At 40.2% G+C, this 14,640-nt stretch overlaps 1 protein-coding gene across 1 annotated transcript in view; it reads left to right on the top strand.

Moving 5' to 3' along the window:
* The window catches only part of PLA2R1 (phospholipase A2 receptor 1, 180kDa), a 36,678-nt gene extending 33,087 nt beyond the window's left edge, over nucleotides 1-3,591 (top strand). Inside the window, exons 25-29 of the mRNA XM_009078496.1 lie at nucleotides 518-658; nucleotides 1,086-1,202; nucleotides 2,013-2,189; nucleotides 3,123-3,152; nucleotides 3,374-3,591. Coding sequence (XP_009076744.1) covers nucleotides 518-658; nucleotides 1,086-1,202; nucleotides 2,013-2,189; nucleotides 3,123-3,152; nucleotides 3,374-3,591 — 683 coding nt within the window. The remainder of the gene's footprint in view (nucleotides 1-517; nucleotides 659-1,085; nucleotides 1,203-2,012; nucleotides 2,190-3,122; nucleotides 3,153-3,373) is intronic.
* Nucleotides 3,592-14,640: the final 11,049 nt, after the last annotated feature.

Raw genomic sequence — 14,640 nt, 5'->3', positions numbered from 1 at the left:
AGCTGAATCTTCAGTGCAGCCCCAAAGTGACACTGGTATCACAGTGACCAGTGTCACTTTGTAGAGTGCTTGAGTCAGAGGGATTCTTTGCTGCAGCATATTGCACGCTGGAGTGGCTGCCTGCTGCTTACTGATGGGAAACTCTCTGTGCCATGGTCTTTATCTTTGCATCTTGGTGGAGAGAAGCTCTGTGGTCCTTGGAAATCCCCAACCCTGTAGGAGATGTTGGGCAGGCCAAACTGCTCTGATGTGCCAATGGTTTGGTCATGACTCCGTTTACACATCACTACAAGTTAGATTGTCCTGATATTGCTGTTGCAATCCCGCAAGGTTTTTGAAAAGAAATAAAATAAAGTTTTCTAATACAAATATATGCAACCGCTAGATTTTCACTTTGAAAAATAGAGGCATTGCACAGTAACGTGCTTATTAGCATTGCTCCAAAACAGTGTGTGGAATGTTATAGTAATGTGTATTTTGTTGTGCCAATAAAGCTGTGCTGTTATTTCTACCACAGAAAAGAAACCCAGTGCCTATAAAGGCTCATGTTCAGAAAAACCTGTACCCTGGATCAAATTCAAAAACAGTTGCTACAGCTTTTCCACAGTTCTGCGGGGCACTAGTTTTGATACTGCATATGAAGTCTGTAAAACTCAAGGTAAATTATTATTTTGTAGCTGCCAAATATCATTGTTATATCTTAGAAAAAAAAAAATTCTGAAATGACTGAAATCATGGCATAGGTTTTCTCTATTTCAAGATAATGATAGTGGAACTCACAAGCCAGCTTTGAAATCAGAGGCAACATCCATTAAAAAAATGTTCCTTTCCATGTGAAAATATTGATTTCTTGACTAACACATAAAATGAACTTTTTTCCCTTGAAACTTGTTTTAAAGTCACGTAAGAACAAATTTATATTGGTCTGAGCATTTTCACATTAATTGCAAATTTAAGAACTTATAATGTATGACCAAACTTTTCAAGCTTTTCAATCAAGGCTTGTAGTGATAACTTTTTGAAATGCAATGTTATATTTTACTGGCATGGGTTATTTGAATATTTGTTCTGTGTTTAATTTGTAGGATCAAATCTTCTGACTATTCAAGATGAAGATGAAAATGCCTTCATTTTGGAAGAATTACACACTTTTGGTTATTCTGTGCAAACGGTTTGGTTGAACATACTGCTTGTTACAGACAGTAAGTGTTGGGTGGAAGAGAACTGACTGTAAGGATCTGGTTTGGTTTTTGATATTTTAATGCTAGCATAACCATCTTCCAAAACACTTGTTATCTTTTGAGATTTTGTTTACTGATTGTTGCCTGTTTATTGATTGTTGCCTGTGTGAGGTGCTGTGGGGTGAGGTGCTGTGGGGTGAGGTGCTGTGTGGTGAGGTGGTGTGTGGTGAGGTGCTGTGCAATGAGGTGCTTTGCAGTGAGGTGCTGTGTGGTGCTGTGCTGTGAGGTGAGGTGTGGTGCTGTGCGGTGCTGTGCGGGTAGGTGAGATGCTGTGAGGTGCTGTGTGGAGAGGTGCTGTGCTGTGCAATGAGGTGCTTTGCGGTGAGGTGCTGTGCAATGAGGTACTGTGTGGTGAGGTGCTGTGCGGTGCTGTGTGAGGTGCTGTGGGGTGAGGTGCTGTGTGAGGTGCAGTGAGGTGCTGGGTGAGGTGCTGTGTGGTGAGACACTGTGCAGTGTGGTGAGGTGCATTGAGGTAGTAAAACCAGTCAAGCTTTCTGTAGTCCTTACTAGCCTTCTGAATGCTCAGGATGCATACACACATGTAAATGCCTTTTGTTTCTTCTTAAAAATGCACTACAGACTACCTTCTGTGTCACCTACATAGGATGCTTTTAAATCTTTCAAGGGAAAAAATTAATACAGTGGCCAAACAGACAAAATCCTGCATTTCATAATGCAGCAATTTTTTTTGTGAGGGTAAATCCAACTGAAACAGAGCTACTTATCAAAATACTGTTCTATTTTGTAATGATTTATGATGTCTGCCTTTAGATGAGACAGCCACCTGGTTTGATGGTTCTCCTTTAAATTATTCGAACTGGGGCATTTGGGAGCCTGAATTTGATAATCTCAAAGGGAATTTCTGTATCAGCGTGAGGACCACAGATGGAGTCTGGCAATTATCTCCATGTGAAGAGAAAAAGGGGTTCATATGTAAAATGGATACAGGTACGTGCTTCCATAAAAGAAGTCAGTTGTGTCCTTGTAACCACTGTTTTGCATGTTCCTTGTTGCTTGCTTACTTGCTCGTAGTTTTCATTTAAATAATTCTGTCCCTTGATAATAGAAAAAAATACCTGTAAAAAAACCCAGCCAGCCTGGATGACCTTTTGAGCAACCTGGGGAGCCACTGCATTAGTGCCAACTGCAGCAGACTTTCAGTAGCGTCAGACTGACCTCCACAGACCCCACTGGGCTGGCAGGCACAGCCTGGGAGAGCTCTACAGATCCCACACCAGTAGGAATACAGGGATGTGAGAGACCTGAAGTGTTTCCAGAGCCCACACAAAATCCCCCAGTCACTGCTGGACCCAATAGCTAATCTACCTCTGCATGATTCTCTTCATGCATTTGTAGTGTAAAAAGTGGGTAAATAACTGCTGCTCATCCACGTTGTAATATATTTCATCAAATTAAATGGATTTTAACGTATCAGATCATGTTTAACTTGATTGTGAGAGACCTGAAGTGTTTCCAGAGCCCACACAAAATCCCCCAGTCACTGCTGGACCCAATAGCTAATCTACCTCTGCATGATTCTCTTCATGCATTTGTAGTGTAAAAAGTGGGTAAATAACTGCTGCTCATCCACGTTGTAATATATTTCATCAAATTAAATGGATTTTAACGTATCAGATCATGTTTAACTTGATGGAATAACAATATTTCATCAAATTAAATGGATTTTAAATAACGTATCAGATCATGTTTAACTTGACCCACTGGAATAACATTGACACAAGTCAAATTAAACAATGAACAGCCCATTCTTATGTGGTTTTATGTAGATTGTCTTCTCAGTATCCATTATACAGTGAGTATACGTAGTAACTTCCGTTACCTCTGTGGGTCATTTTGTGACAGTTCTGTATTGTATTTCAGATATCGATGCAACAGAACCCTCTGAAAAAGGTAAGTTTCGTACTTTCTATTCTTTTTGGCAGGGAGTAATACACACTTCGAGCCAATATTTTGTAAGATAATATTTTTCACTGTTAAACCTGTAATTTAAAATGTGTGATATACAAGGAGCAGTAATATGTTTTCCATAAAACAGCTGTATGTTTGTAATTAGAATTATCTGTAATTTTAGCTATATTTGGTTACGAACAATTTCTGTCCTTCCCTTTCAGGATCATACAGTGGGCTTGTAATTCTGACTGTTCTTGCGACATTGGTGATGCTGGTTGCCATTTCCCTTTTCCTGTGGTGCCTGTACAAACAGAATAACCAACTCTTCCGCAGGATGCTGTGGGTCAGAAATGCTTATTTGCCACAGATTAATGCTGATGTTCCTGCTTTGGAAGAAAGCATCCTCATTTCTGATTTTGAGAGAACTGACAACAGTTAATTGATCAGAAGCAGCAAGTGGTCTTATCTTCTGTATGAAACTCCACAACCTACAATGGTTTACTCATTCTTGAGAGTCCCCTGGGGTACCCATATCCTGAGAAACCCTCATGGCCACCAGTATGAGTGCTATAGGGGCTCCCTACCTTGGAGAGCTTTTGCTTTGTGGCAGGATGAGGTGAGGATGCAAGGCACAACCACAGAGAAATTGGTTCCTCTGGGACAAGCCAGGAATTGAAAATACACACCATAAACCTCCAACTGTTCACATGGAGCAGTCGTGTCTAAGGTCCCAAAGCAGGGGACATTTTCAGCCAACTTCTTCCTTTGGGAACATTTGGACCTCTGTGTTTCGTTTGTTTACACTGCAGAATCTGCTCGTGAGCCAGCATTAAAATTTGGCCTTGGATGCAGGAACACTGCAACTTATTCCAAGGATTATGGGGTAGACTTTTTTTTTTTTTAACTAGCCATCCCTTCTGCAAAATGAACAGTTATTTTTCAGACTGTGGATTATTGCCAGGTAGATTTCCAAGCTTACAGGGAGATGAAGTCAGTTTTGACTTGAGAGTGCCAGAGTTTTGGTAGGTTGACCTGTGAGGCCTAGTTCATGTTATAAAATAAAGTAGTCTAGAGTTATAATGGCATATGGACTTTGTCATCTTAAAGTTAATATATTCATCTGAGATGCATCCAACCTCCTGTTAATGATTTAGCCATGTGATGTCTCACCCAGATTATTTGACATGGAATCCCATCAACCTCCTTTAAAGACATTTTTTGGCAATATCCATTTGAAGCAAAAAATCCTCTTATAAATCATGCTAAAGTTATGGTAACAAATGGCTTCACTGTTCACTGCAAGCAGTATTCATGTATACTCTTCTGAGACTCTGCTCTTAAAAGCTAAGGGTGATACATGGGGGAGCCACACTGCTGTTCCCAAAAGGTGCTAGAATCCTCTTGACCCCATGTAGCAGACACTTTGGCTTTCAGTGTTTGTACTAAGGTGCTAAGAAGGGAGATGAATTTTGCTGACCAGTTGGTCTGCAGGCTGATGGTTGTGAAGGGGCCAGCTCAGGTCTCTGTGCTCAGTTACAGCAGCCCAGCCCAGCCTGGCAATGCTTATTCTGCCTGGGACTCCCACCACCCTTGCTAGTCCTCCATCCACCTCTCTGAAAATATCTGGAAGCTTTTCAGGGAATTTGTTTTATTTTTATTGCAGTGTGGAAAACCAAACAGTTAGTGATGAGTTACTTCAGAATGGATTTTCTGTCCTTTCAGTCATCTCTAAAAGCTGCTGCTAAGGGCTGCATTTGTTTTTCAGTTTCTTGGTTTGTTTGTTTTAAGGTGACTCATTCAAAAATTTTGCAAGAGCCCTAAGATGGAGGTATATTCCTCAGAATTAAGTAAGCAGCTAAGGCCAACTGAAGTGTTTTTACATAATATTTGTGCACATGCACAGGAATCTGACTCCCTTTTAGTTAGATATCACATGGCCAATTCTAGAAACAAGAATTGCCTGTTCATGTCATAATTATGTATGGGACTATTTTTAAAACTCTTTAATGCATAGAGTATTTCTGTGCTGGTTTACAGAACCATTCAAAAATGTTGTCAAAGAGGCTGCAGATGGTTTTGGTCCCAATATAATGTTCAACTTACTGTTTTTGATAACTTGTAAGGGTGTAGCTATCACAAGTTCTTAATCTGAGATTTTTCCATGATATAAATAGCTTTTCTGTATATATTTTGATTAATGTTTGACCCCATACATTAGTCTTCAGTTATATTTTAAAAGTTTTGTTTTAATCCTCTAGATTTGTCTATGGGACTTTTTTTATGTGCGGTCCACAATTAAAGTTATGGACTGCAATTTTTGAGTACAATTACCAGATAATCTGCTGGTTTTATGTGAACTGTTATGAACTGTGATAGCTTCTTTATCACCAAAATAAAAGAAGAAAACACCTTCTGACCTTCTCTCCCTTCCCCGTGAGAATTTCACCTATTTAAAACACAGAGGAACTTAAAACAACAAATCCCCTTGCTCACATTCACTGGCAAGTGTGTAAATGTTGCCTTCTTACAGTACTGCAAGCAGAGTGGCTTTCAGGGTGTTTTTTGTTTACAAGAGTAAGCTGTGTTATCTCTGAGGACATGTATTTATCAGGCTACAATGCTGTCAATAGTTATGCAGACTCTGGTAAGACTTCAATGTGGCTAATGAAGTTGTATTTTTTCACAAAACTTGACATAGACATTTTACCAATTTTCCTTGAGAGATGTTTTAATCATTTAAATATACTTGAGGGGCAATGGTATAATAAATAACGTTAACCTCAAAATAGTGATTGTTGATTAACATTGACTCTGATGTAGATGAGCTTGCATTAAGGGTGAAAGAGTCAAGCAATATTTACTTCTTACTTTGAACTGGTTTTGAAGGAACAAACCCTTAAATACTTATTTTTAAATCTTTCATCATTTAAATTTTATAATTGCAAGTGTTATTCACTCAAAAATGTAATCAGTGATTGCTTTCTAGTCTTCCTTCTGGATTTTGTTACCAATAGCTTTCAAATGTTTTCCCTTAATCAGAGGTCTCCTGTACTGTACCTGATCAGAGTATATGGTGATGGTGTTTTTATTGCTGACCTTGATGACACTGGCAGTGAGATTCACCGTATTATTTCAACTGGAAAATTAAAACGTGACTAATAGATTTCTGTGCTATAATTTTTCTTGAATCTGTCCCCAGTTTTAATAAGAGGAGAGGCTTTAGTGTCTCATAACAGCAATGCCCAGGCTTCACACCAGGTCATCCTGATAGGAGAGAGACAGCTTGCACCAGCCTGCTTCCTGGCTGTGTGACTGGACCTAGGCCTGGGCACTGCATACAATCTCCACACACACAGTGGCCCCAGTGCTTCTGGGGGCATGGACAAGGATGCCCCAGAACGTGTGCAGGAGGTGCTAGAAGGAGGTGGGAACCACAGCTCCATCAGTAAGCATGATGGATGGGATCATGGCACTGATGTTTAAATATTCTCCCAGCCTGCTGCCTATTCCCTGTAGTGAGGAGCTGGAGCCATCAAGGATGAGTGATGGGCTGGAGGAGTTTTTCTGCTGAATTGTGGAGGCTGTGTTGTGTGGAAGCCAATTTGTTTCTGCCACAAACGAGGTGGAGCTATATGGGCTGCAGCACAGTAGCTTCCACAGAGAGCAGCAAAGTGCTTCCCATGTCAAAGAGTGGGTTCACCAGAGCCTGAATAGGCAGATGAATCTTGTGGTTTTGATTGCCATGCTAGCTTCTTTCAGTGTTTTTACTGAAAGGGAGTGTTAGATCTTTTCATACCACTCCCTTGCTTGGGCAATGGAAGGGTCTCCCTACCAGAGACGGGTACATTCAGGTCAACATATGTCAAACTTTGTCTGCCAGATATTGGGCTTTGGCAAAACTCCATGTGCTTGTTCTTGCAGATGCCATTCCAGGAGAAAATTTACCTCCTGGTTCCTTCAGTAATCCTTGGCATGTCTCCAAAGGAGAGAGATGTCCAATGCAGCTGTCACATCCCAGGTGGACACGAGTCTGCAATGCGAACATATGTATGCTGGAGATGTTCAGCATGACTGGACAGAGTGAAGGGCTGTGGCGCACAAGGTTTTAAGTGGGCAACATGACTCCTCAGCAAAGCCCTTTCTGGCTGTGCCTCTCCTGGGCACAGTGCTGCCCTTCCTTTTGCAAGGATCCTCCTCACTTCTGCTTTCCTCCCTCCACTACCTTCACACACACACACACACACACACATGCACTTTTGTGTCTGGGTCATGACAAGAGAGGAGCTGTGGGGCTGTTTGAAATCTGTGCTGTACAGTCCAGAGGGAGCATAGGGAAAAAAAAAGTTTTTGCATACTCTGTGAGATTTTAGTCCCCTACATTTTTCAATCACCTTCAGTGTAGTAACAGGCAATCTCAGTCTCTTGTAATAATAAACCCTCTGTAATGAAATCCATGGCTTAACCTTCCTCCAAGGCATTTATTTGGTTAAAAGCTAAATTGTACACATTCAGCAGCTGGGCTCTAAATCCTCAGCTCAAAAAAAGATCAAACCCACAAAAAAAAAAAAAAAAAAAGAGGCCTGTATTTGAGCTATAATAATACTATAGTATTTCCTTTGGTAACCAGTGGAATGTTGGTTTTAAACCCCTGCAGGCTTGCTCTGGTCTCCTACACTCTGGTGCAGCCCTGATTCAGATATATGAGTAACCGTCAGGAGCAAATCCACAGGTATTCATTCTGTTGTGAGATGGAATGAATCAAGGTTGATCTTGGTGCTTGGAAACACAGTCTCGGTTAGGCCAGTAGATGGTAGTGGTACACACAGAGCTGACAAAACGAGCTGCGCAAGAGGAAAAAATCTGAGGGATCTACTCTGCATCCTTTAGAAGTTTAGTTAAATGAGCAGAAAAACTCCCTAGTTGCAGGACTGCAAATATGAGTGTCAGTTCTTAGCCATGGCCACAATGTCACAAAGCTGTGTTAAGACAGCTTTCCAAGTCCCAGTGGTCCTTTTCAACTGCTTTAGTGGGATGCACTGAAGTGCTTGGAATGGGATAATGCAAGTCCTTACGTTGATCTGTGGGGTCTTCTTTTCTCTGGTGAGTAATGGAATATAAAATAAATAAGAAAACGTATCTGTGTGGTGTGTTTTAGTTCTGATCCCTCTGATGGAAGAGTAATTCACTGAAAATGCTCCAGCCATGCCTTTACTGTAAATGAATTTATTTTAAAATTTTATTTCTTCACTGTATTGGTGCAGGCATTTACTTACTAATTTTAATGGGAAAACAAATTACAACATAAAGGTGAAAATTGTTAGACATTTTAGACATCCATTGCATAAGTAATCATTCCACAGCACTGTTGAAAACAGATTTATTTTCTTCTTCTCTCAATTTATTCTCTAAGTTGCTCAGAGCCTAAGAGTTGCTGATCCCTTTCTATATCCATTATCTTTATGCAGGATGACTGTGATTTGGATTCTGATCTTAGAAACTTAACCATTAAAAAGGGCACTGAGAATAATTTTGTAATAAAGCCTCTCTTCAAAGTCTTAGTTTTTATTATCTCTTTTCCTTACACTGCAGCTTTTCTAAGACTTTCCCAGTCCTTCTGTGATGAAGCAACTGCAGTTATCTGAAGAGGTGTACCAGACCTGCACTGCTGCAGTACTAATGAGTAACACCATGGCAATTTATAATCACTAAAGTGATTCTCAACTGCAATTGTTTCCAAAAGTGCACATCTAGTAAATAGCAAAAGCACTTCTACTACCTTTTCCTTTATTTCTGGTGCTTGTTTTGTTCATCGGCTTGTTGCAATTGTAACAAATCCTACCTTTTTCTTATCCTCATCCTAAATACAAAATTTCTGTGGTTCTTGGAAATAAATGCTTGAAAACTTTTTTTTTTTTAAAACTGCGAACAGCTAAACTCATAGACTGAAGATAAATCTTGAAATGCAGAGTGGGCTAAAAGTTCCTCTCCTCTGCATGCTAGCAAAGAAAATGGGGAAGACTGTTTCACTGAATCATGCAAACAAAGGCACAAAACTACCAGCTTGTTTTGCAGAGGTGGATGGCCTGCAGCAGTGGCAGTAGTCACTGGGTGCTTGAAGGGCATCCACTACCACTGGGTGGACTAGTAGAATGCAATAGCTGGGTCAGTGTCACAGAAAACACTGGAAAACAAAACCATCTTGGTATCTTTTCAGATTTTTTCAGATGTTTGTCTTTAGAAATTAAAAGTTTCCATTTATGTTATAAAAACAATCCTCTGTTTTTTCTTTTTTCTTTGTTTTTAGTGAACACTGAAAATTATTTCATCAAGTACGTTCCTCTTGTGAAGCTGTTTATTCAGGTCATTTGTTCTAAAACATGATCTTAGGCCTTTGATCCCAACCATAGCCTGATTAAATCTGTGTTGCCACTTATTCCTGCCATAAACCTTGTGTGTATTATAGGTGAGAAGCACCCGGAAAGCCCCTCCTGGAAGCCAGAAGCAAACTCACACAGAGCTGATAAAAGACAGACTCTACTTCATCAGCAGCTTTGGGCCGCGTGGCTTCACTGACGCTAGATTTGGGACATCATCCCAGAGCTTGATGCTTCCAGGTTCATTCAGGTATGAAAGCAGAGTCCCTAACATTGGACATTGCCAGTGAGCTGGAGTACATAAACTTTTAATATATCATCAAAGATTGTTCTAAGTCATGTAAGGCTTCATTTGTTATGGTTCCAGCACAACTTAATTCTGCTTCACCTGTACTAATTTCTTTCAGTAAGTTTCTCTTGATGCTAGCAGGCTTACGTGTTATGTACCTGAAATTTGACAACTCCCGAAATGTTCACATGACCTTGGAATTATATTTTCTGGTATTTAATATTCAAGAATATCAGAAGGATTCTTTCTGAAAAGGTAAGAAGGTTATGTTTCTGCTGCTGCATATCGTGTCCTGCTAGTTTTGTGGGAAGAAAATTATGTTGAGGCAAATTGAATTACTTTAAATACTATTTCAAAAGCAAATGTTGAAGATGGAGTTGTACACATGGGATACATCATGGCTATAAAAGACATCAGGTCCAGTTAAATGTGGAAATGCATCAGAACAGTTCTTGGAGGCTTTCCATGTGTAAAGAATAGATGAATACAGAAACGGAGGCTCCTTTACCCTCTAAAATACTTGTAGTATAAATAACAGTGGCTGTTCCCCACACACCACACCTAGGAATGCAGCTGATATTGGCTTTATCCTTGCACTGACACAGCATTTCTGGAGTGTATGCACCACATGCCTGGGCATCTGGGCATAGTTAAGTTATGGAAGAAGGAAGAAAGCCAGTGTAGGCTCCTTTCTGTGTCTTGTCCTTGACCATCCACCCTCCCGTAACTGTCCTGAGTCTAGTCTGCGTTGATGATATGTCTTTTAATCATTGCTATTTATATATAAATTTGCTTCATTCTTGCCTGATTGAAAGGATGTAAAGTGGAAGTAGGGTGAGTCTCAGCTGCTCTTACAGGTTTTTGGTGGCATGCTCTGATGTAGCACAAAGCAAACCCTCATGGAAGGAAGGATAAAAGAAAGAGCCATTCACCAGTGAAAGCAAAAGTATAAAGGTAACAGGGATCAGTTATTCCTGCTATTTGGGAAGAATAGAACAAGAAGTGACTGAACCGCAGCAAGAAATACTTGATAGATAACCATGGGGATAGCTGGGCTGACAATAAGCAGCCAATGCAAGTGGTAGGGTCACTTTCAATGGCAGTGTGCACTGTTACACTGGATAACTGTGATTTAGAAATAAACAAATCAATCCACCACGGCCGCTGGGGAGTTGATTCACAGCACTGCTGGATGGCCCTTTCAGTTCAGCCTGGGTAAAGATGAGCAAGCCTGACCTGAAAATGTCAGTGCGTATGTGTTTGTGGGACTGCTGATGCATCATCCCTCTGCCTTCTAGCCCAAACCTACCTTGTAGCCTTCTGACCCACACAGGTGTTCAGCAGCCAGAATTTACAATCTCTGGACACAAATGTCATGCAACTGAGATATGGGAAACACCTCCACTTAAATTTGTGGTCTGCCTCTGGATAGAACGAGTTCCAAAATGAGTGAAGCTGAATCATCCAATTAATTTATGACAGCAGCCAGTGGGACACAGGCACCCAACCTGCCCTGGGTACCTAAAATTCACTTCCAGGGTAAAGGCTGTGAAGGTCCAGAATCACTACATGAATAGTGAAAAACTAAAAGAATATACGGGAGAAAATGAAAACTTTTTTTGTTGTTTTTGTTTCTTTTACTTACTTTTTTTAATCTTGTTTTTGTTTTCCCCCTTGAAGTCACAGACCCAGTTGATGGGATGCCTGATGATCTCTTTTCTGGGGTTGTACTTTGAAGATGTCTCTGTGATGTACCCTTAAGTTGTCCAGTTGCCTCACAGGTGTGAGGCTGGACCCCAGGTGGGGGCAGCCTGTGGGAAGAAGCAGCAGCTGTCCCTTCTACACAGGAGGCAGCAATGTCCCAGACTCCCCTGTCTTCCTCTTGGGTAACATGTTAGTAGAAACAGCAACTTCCTGCACAGCAACTGCCTGGTTCAAAGCACTGAGATATGAGTGATTGACAGGGCAGCTTTTGGCTGGCTTACAAATATCTGTTCCTAGATTCTTGTGGGCCTGCTGAAGTGTATCTGTGGCCAAATCTGGTTCAAGAGCTGTGGGATAGTCTGCAAAGTCCATGACATTCAAAGTGAAGTCATAAGCTATGAGAAAGGGCAGGGATGGTTGACCCCAATTCCACCAGGATCATAAAATCATTAAAAATTTCCTTTATGAAATTTGATGCATTTAATCCATTTGGATAACAATGACAAAATGAAGAAAATTAATTCTGACACAGACATTCTTTAGTGTTTCTGAAAAAAGTGTTTAAACAGAGCCCTAACACAGCTAGGTTTTCTGTCTCCCTCTGGAGACAGAGGAACATTCATGGGATGCTGAAAAAAGCTTGAGCCCTAGAAAGCCCACATTGGAGCATGTTCCCAAATATAAGGACATCCAAAACAGATGCAAAACTTAAGTGAAGGTGCACAGTGCTATGTCAGTGCTAGTGTTTATTGGTTTTATAATTGCATTTTAAAGCATTCTTTTGATCCATAGTAACTGCTGGTCAGGGAAAGAAAAATAAAGCTTACACAGAAAATAACAAAAATTTCTGGCTGGAGGCCAAAACTTCACAAGAGAATACTGAAGCCTAATATGTTTTGTTTGACGTCTTTGTTTCTGATAGATGTTGACTGAATTCAGGAGGATGACGGCACTTTGAACAAAACCAGCTGGGGAAGTCAGTTTGCTAATTATTAACCCTCTAGGGGAGAGATTTAATTGGAGATGTGCATAAAAAACATTCTGTGGAGATACAATGTAGATCTCTTTAAAAATAAATACTTAATGTTATAAATTGTGGCCCATAACACCTAACACTGTGACTTGGATTTTTAGGAGAAAAGGAGGAGACAATTTGTGATATATGACTGAATTTCTCAAGATGGGTAATAATTCAGTCTTAGGCTCATTTTCTTATGTTAGTATGATTCAGCAGTCCTGAGGCTGTAGTAAGTCTAACATTAAGGAAGGACTTTAGGGAATCAAGAGAAATTGTACATTTATTGTGATATAAATCATAGAGGGAGAAAAAAACCCTATTGTGAGTCTCTTGACCACTGCAATAAGGAAAAGGGGGAAGTTCAAAGCTGTTAAGAGGAAAAAAGCATCAAACTGCATACTGTGCCTTGCACAATACTATTCAGAAGCTACTGTGATAAATATTCAGATACATAATGTAAAAATAGGAATAAAAAAAAAAGAAAAACAAAAGAAAAACATAATAGTCATTAGACATTAGGCTCTGCTGTGACATACTTACATCTCATTCAACCTGGATGCTCTAATCTTTCCTCTGTAACCTGGTCTGAGAGGTGACTATATACTATGTGCAGGGTTTTTTTCCCCCAATTCAGGTGTTTTAGGGAATAGAAGAAAAGGTGACTTAGATACAGGCACTATTCCAAAATCCAGTGCAGTTTAGTGTTTAACTTGTAGCCTGTCTTAGCTATAATTATAGCATGAAATGGAAACAGAACAAAAAGATATTAAAGGGGAAAAAATCCTGTTACACAAAAAAAAACCCAACAAGAGATGGGAGGAGAAATGAAATTTAGGAATAACTTTCACTATTTGCTTAACATTGGAGTTCTTTTCCTGCTTGATAAGTTGGTTGCAGCACAGGGACATTGGCTATTAAGTGCCAAAATAGATGTAGCACAATGCATTATTCTTTAAAACAAATAGGTCATATGGGGTCCTGAACTGATTTTTGTTTTCTTCCCCATAGTTCAGTGTGATGCTATTATAGGTGTCAGATTGTTAGAGAAAAATCTTATTGTTAGGCAAGATTTTTAAACTGCTTGATACTTAGTTTAACATCAGAATGGTACATATGTTTGCCCTTTTTAATGTAGGTGGTATTACATGCCCAGCTAAAGTGCTGTCCAGTAGGCAATGTGGTAGCTAGAAAAGTAACTTCTGAACTTGTTCATTGCCTGACTGCAGCTCATTTTAGTTGGTTTGATATAACTCATGTGTGTATACTGACAGCTGTTACAAATGATGAACTGGAGTAATTATAAAGTGTGCCATTTCTAGAATGCTGCAGGAACCCCCCATCCCTCCTAGGACTGATTTAAATTGCAACTGGTTCTGGAAAGTGAACACTTACAGTGTTTTTTGACAGGAAGCTAATTAAATTCAAGCATCCCAGAGTGACCACAAATGAGAGTCTCACTGTGTTACCATACACTTCAAGATTAGAGGGGAAATCCACACATTTGCACAAGAATTAATGCAAAAGGGACCCAACCTTGACAGAAGTGTCAGCTGTATAAGATGCCTTCAGTTGTGGGTCCTGCTGCTCTCATCCTGCCTGCTTGAGGAAAAAAACAAGCCTCCAACCAAGCAAACAAACCCAACAGGTGAAACATTCAGGATGTGTGGGCATGCATCGCTGTTTCTTTGCTTAGGCAGTACGAATAGCCAAATGACATCAGAGGTCAGTCATTGAGTCCATGAATTAACTGGTCTTTATTTCTCTATTTCACAGGAACACTTGGCTAAGAGAAAGGAAAAGATGTGCATTTTACTATTGTGCTATTTGGTGGCAGGTACAGGCAAAAGGATTTAACCAGTTCTGGGAGCTGGGGAGGTCCAGGCTCTGTTTTCTGGCTTCACTATCACTATGTCACCTTGGCCAACTCACCTTTGGGGTTTTTTTGGGTTTGTTTTTTTTTTTTGGCTTTGAGTTTTCCACATACAAAATGAGGGAAAAGAATTTATTTGTTGGAGGTCTTCTTGTGAAAATGATTGCCAAGTACCATGCAAGCTGCAAAAACAACACCTTGTTGCTAAGGGGAAACCCCCTTGCAGGAATAGT

Source organism: Acanthisitta chloris, unplaced genomic scaffold (genome assembly GCF_000695815.1).
Source record: "Acanthisitta chloris isolate BGI_N310 unplaced genomic scaffold, ASM69581v1 scaffold22237, whole genome shotgun sequence".
NCBI classification, from domain to species: domain Eukaryota; kingdom Metazoa; phylum Chordata; class Aves; order Passeriformes; family Acanthisittidae; genus Acanthisitta; species Acanthisitta chloris.
The sequence above is the reverse complement of the archived record's forward strand: the minus strand, read 5'-3'. Positions and strand labels throughout refer to the sequence as shown.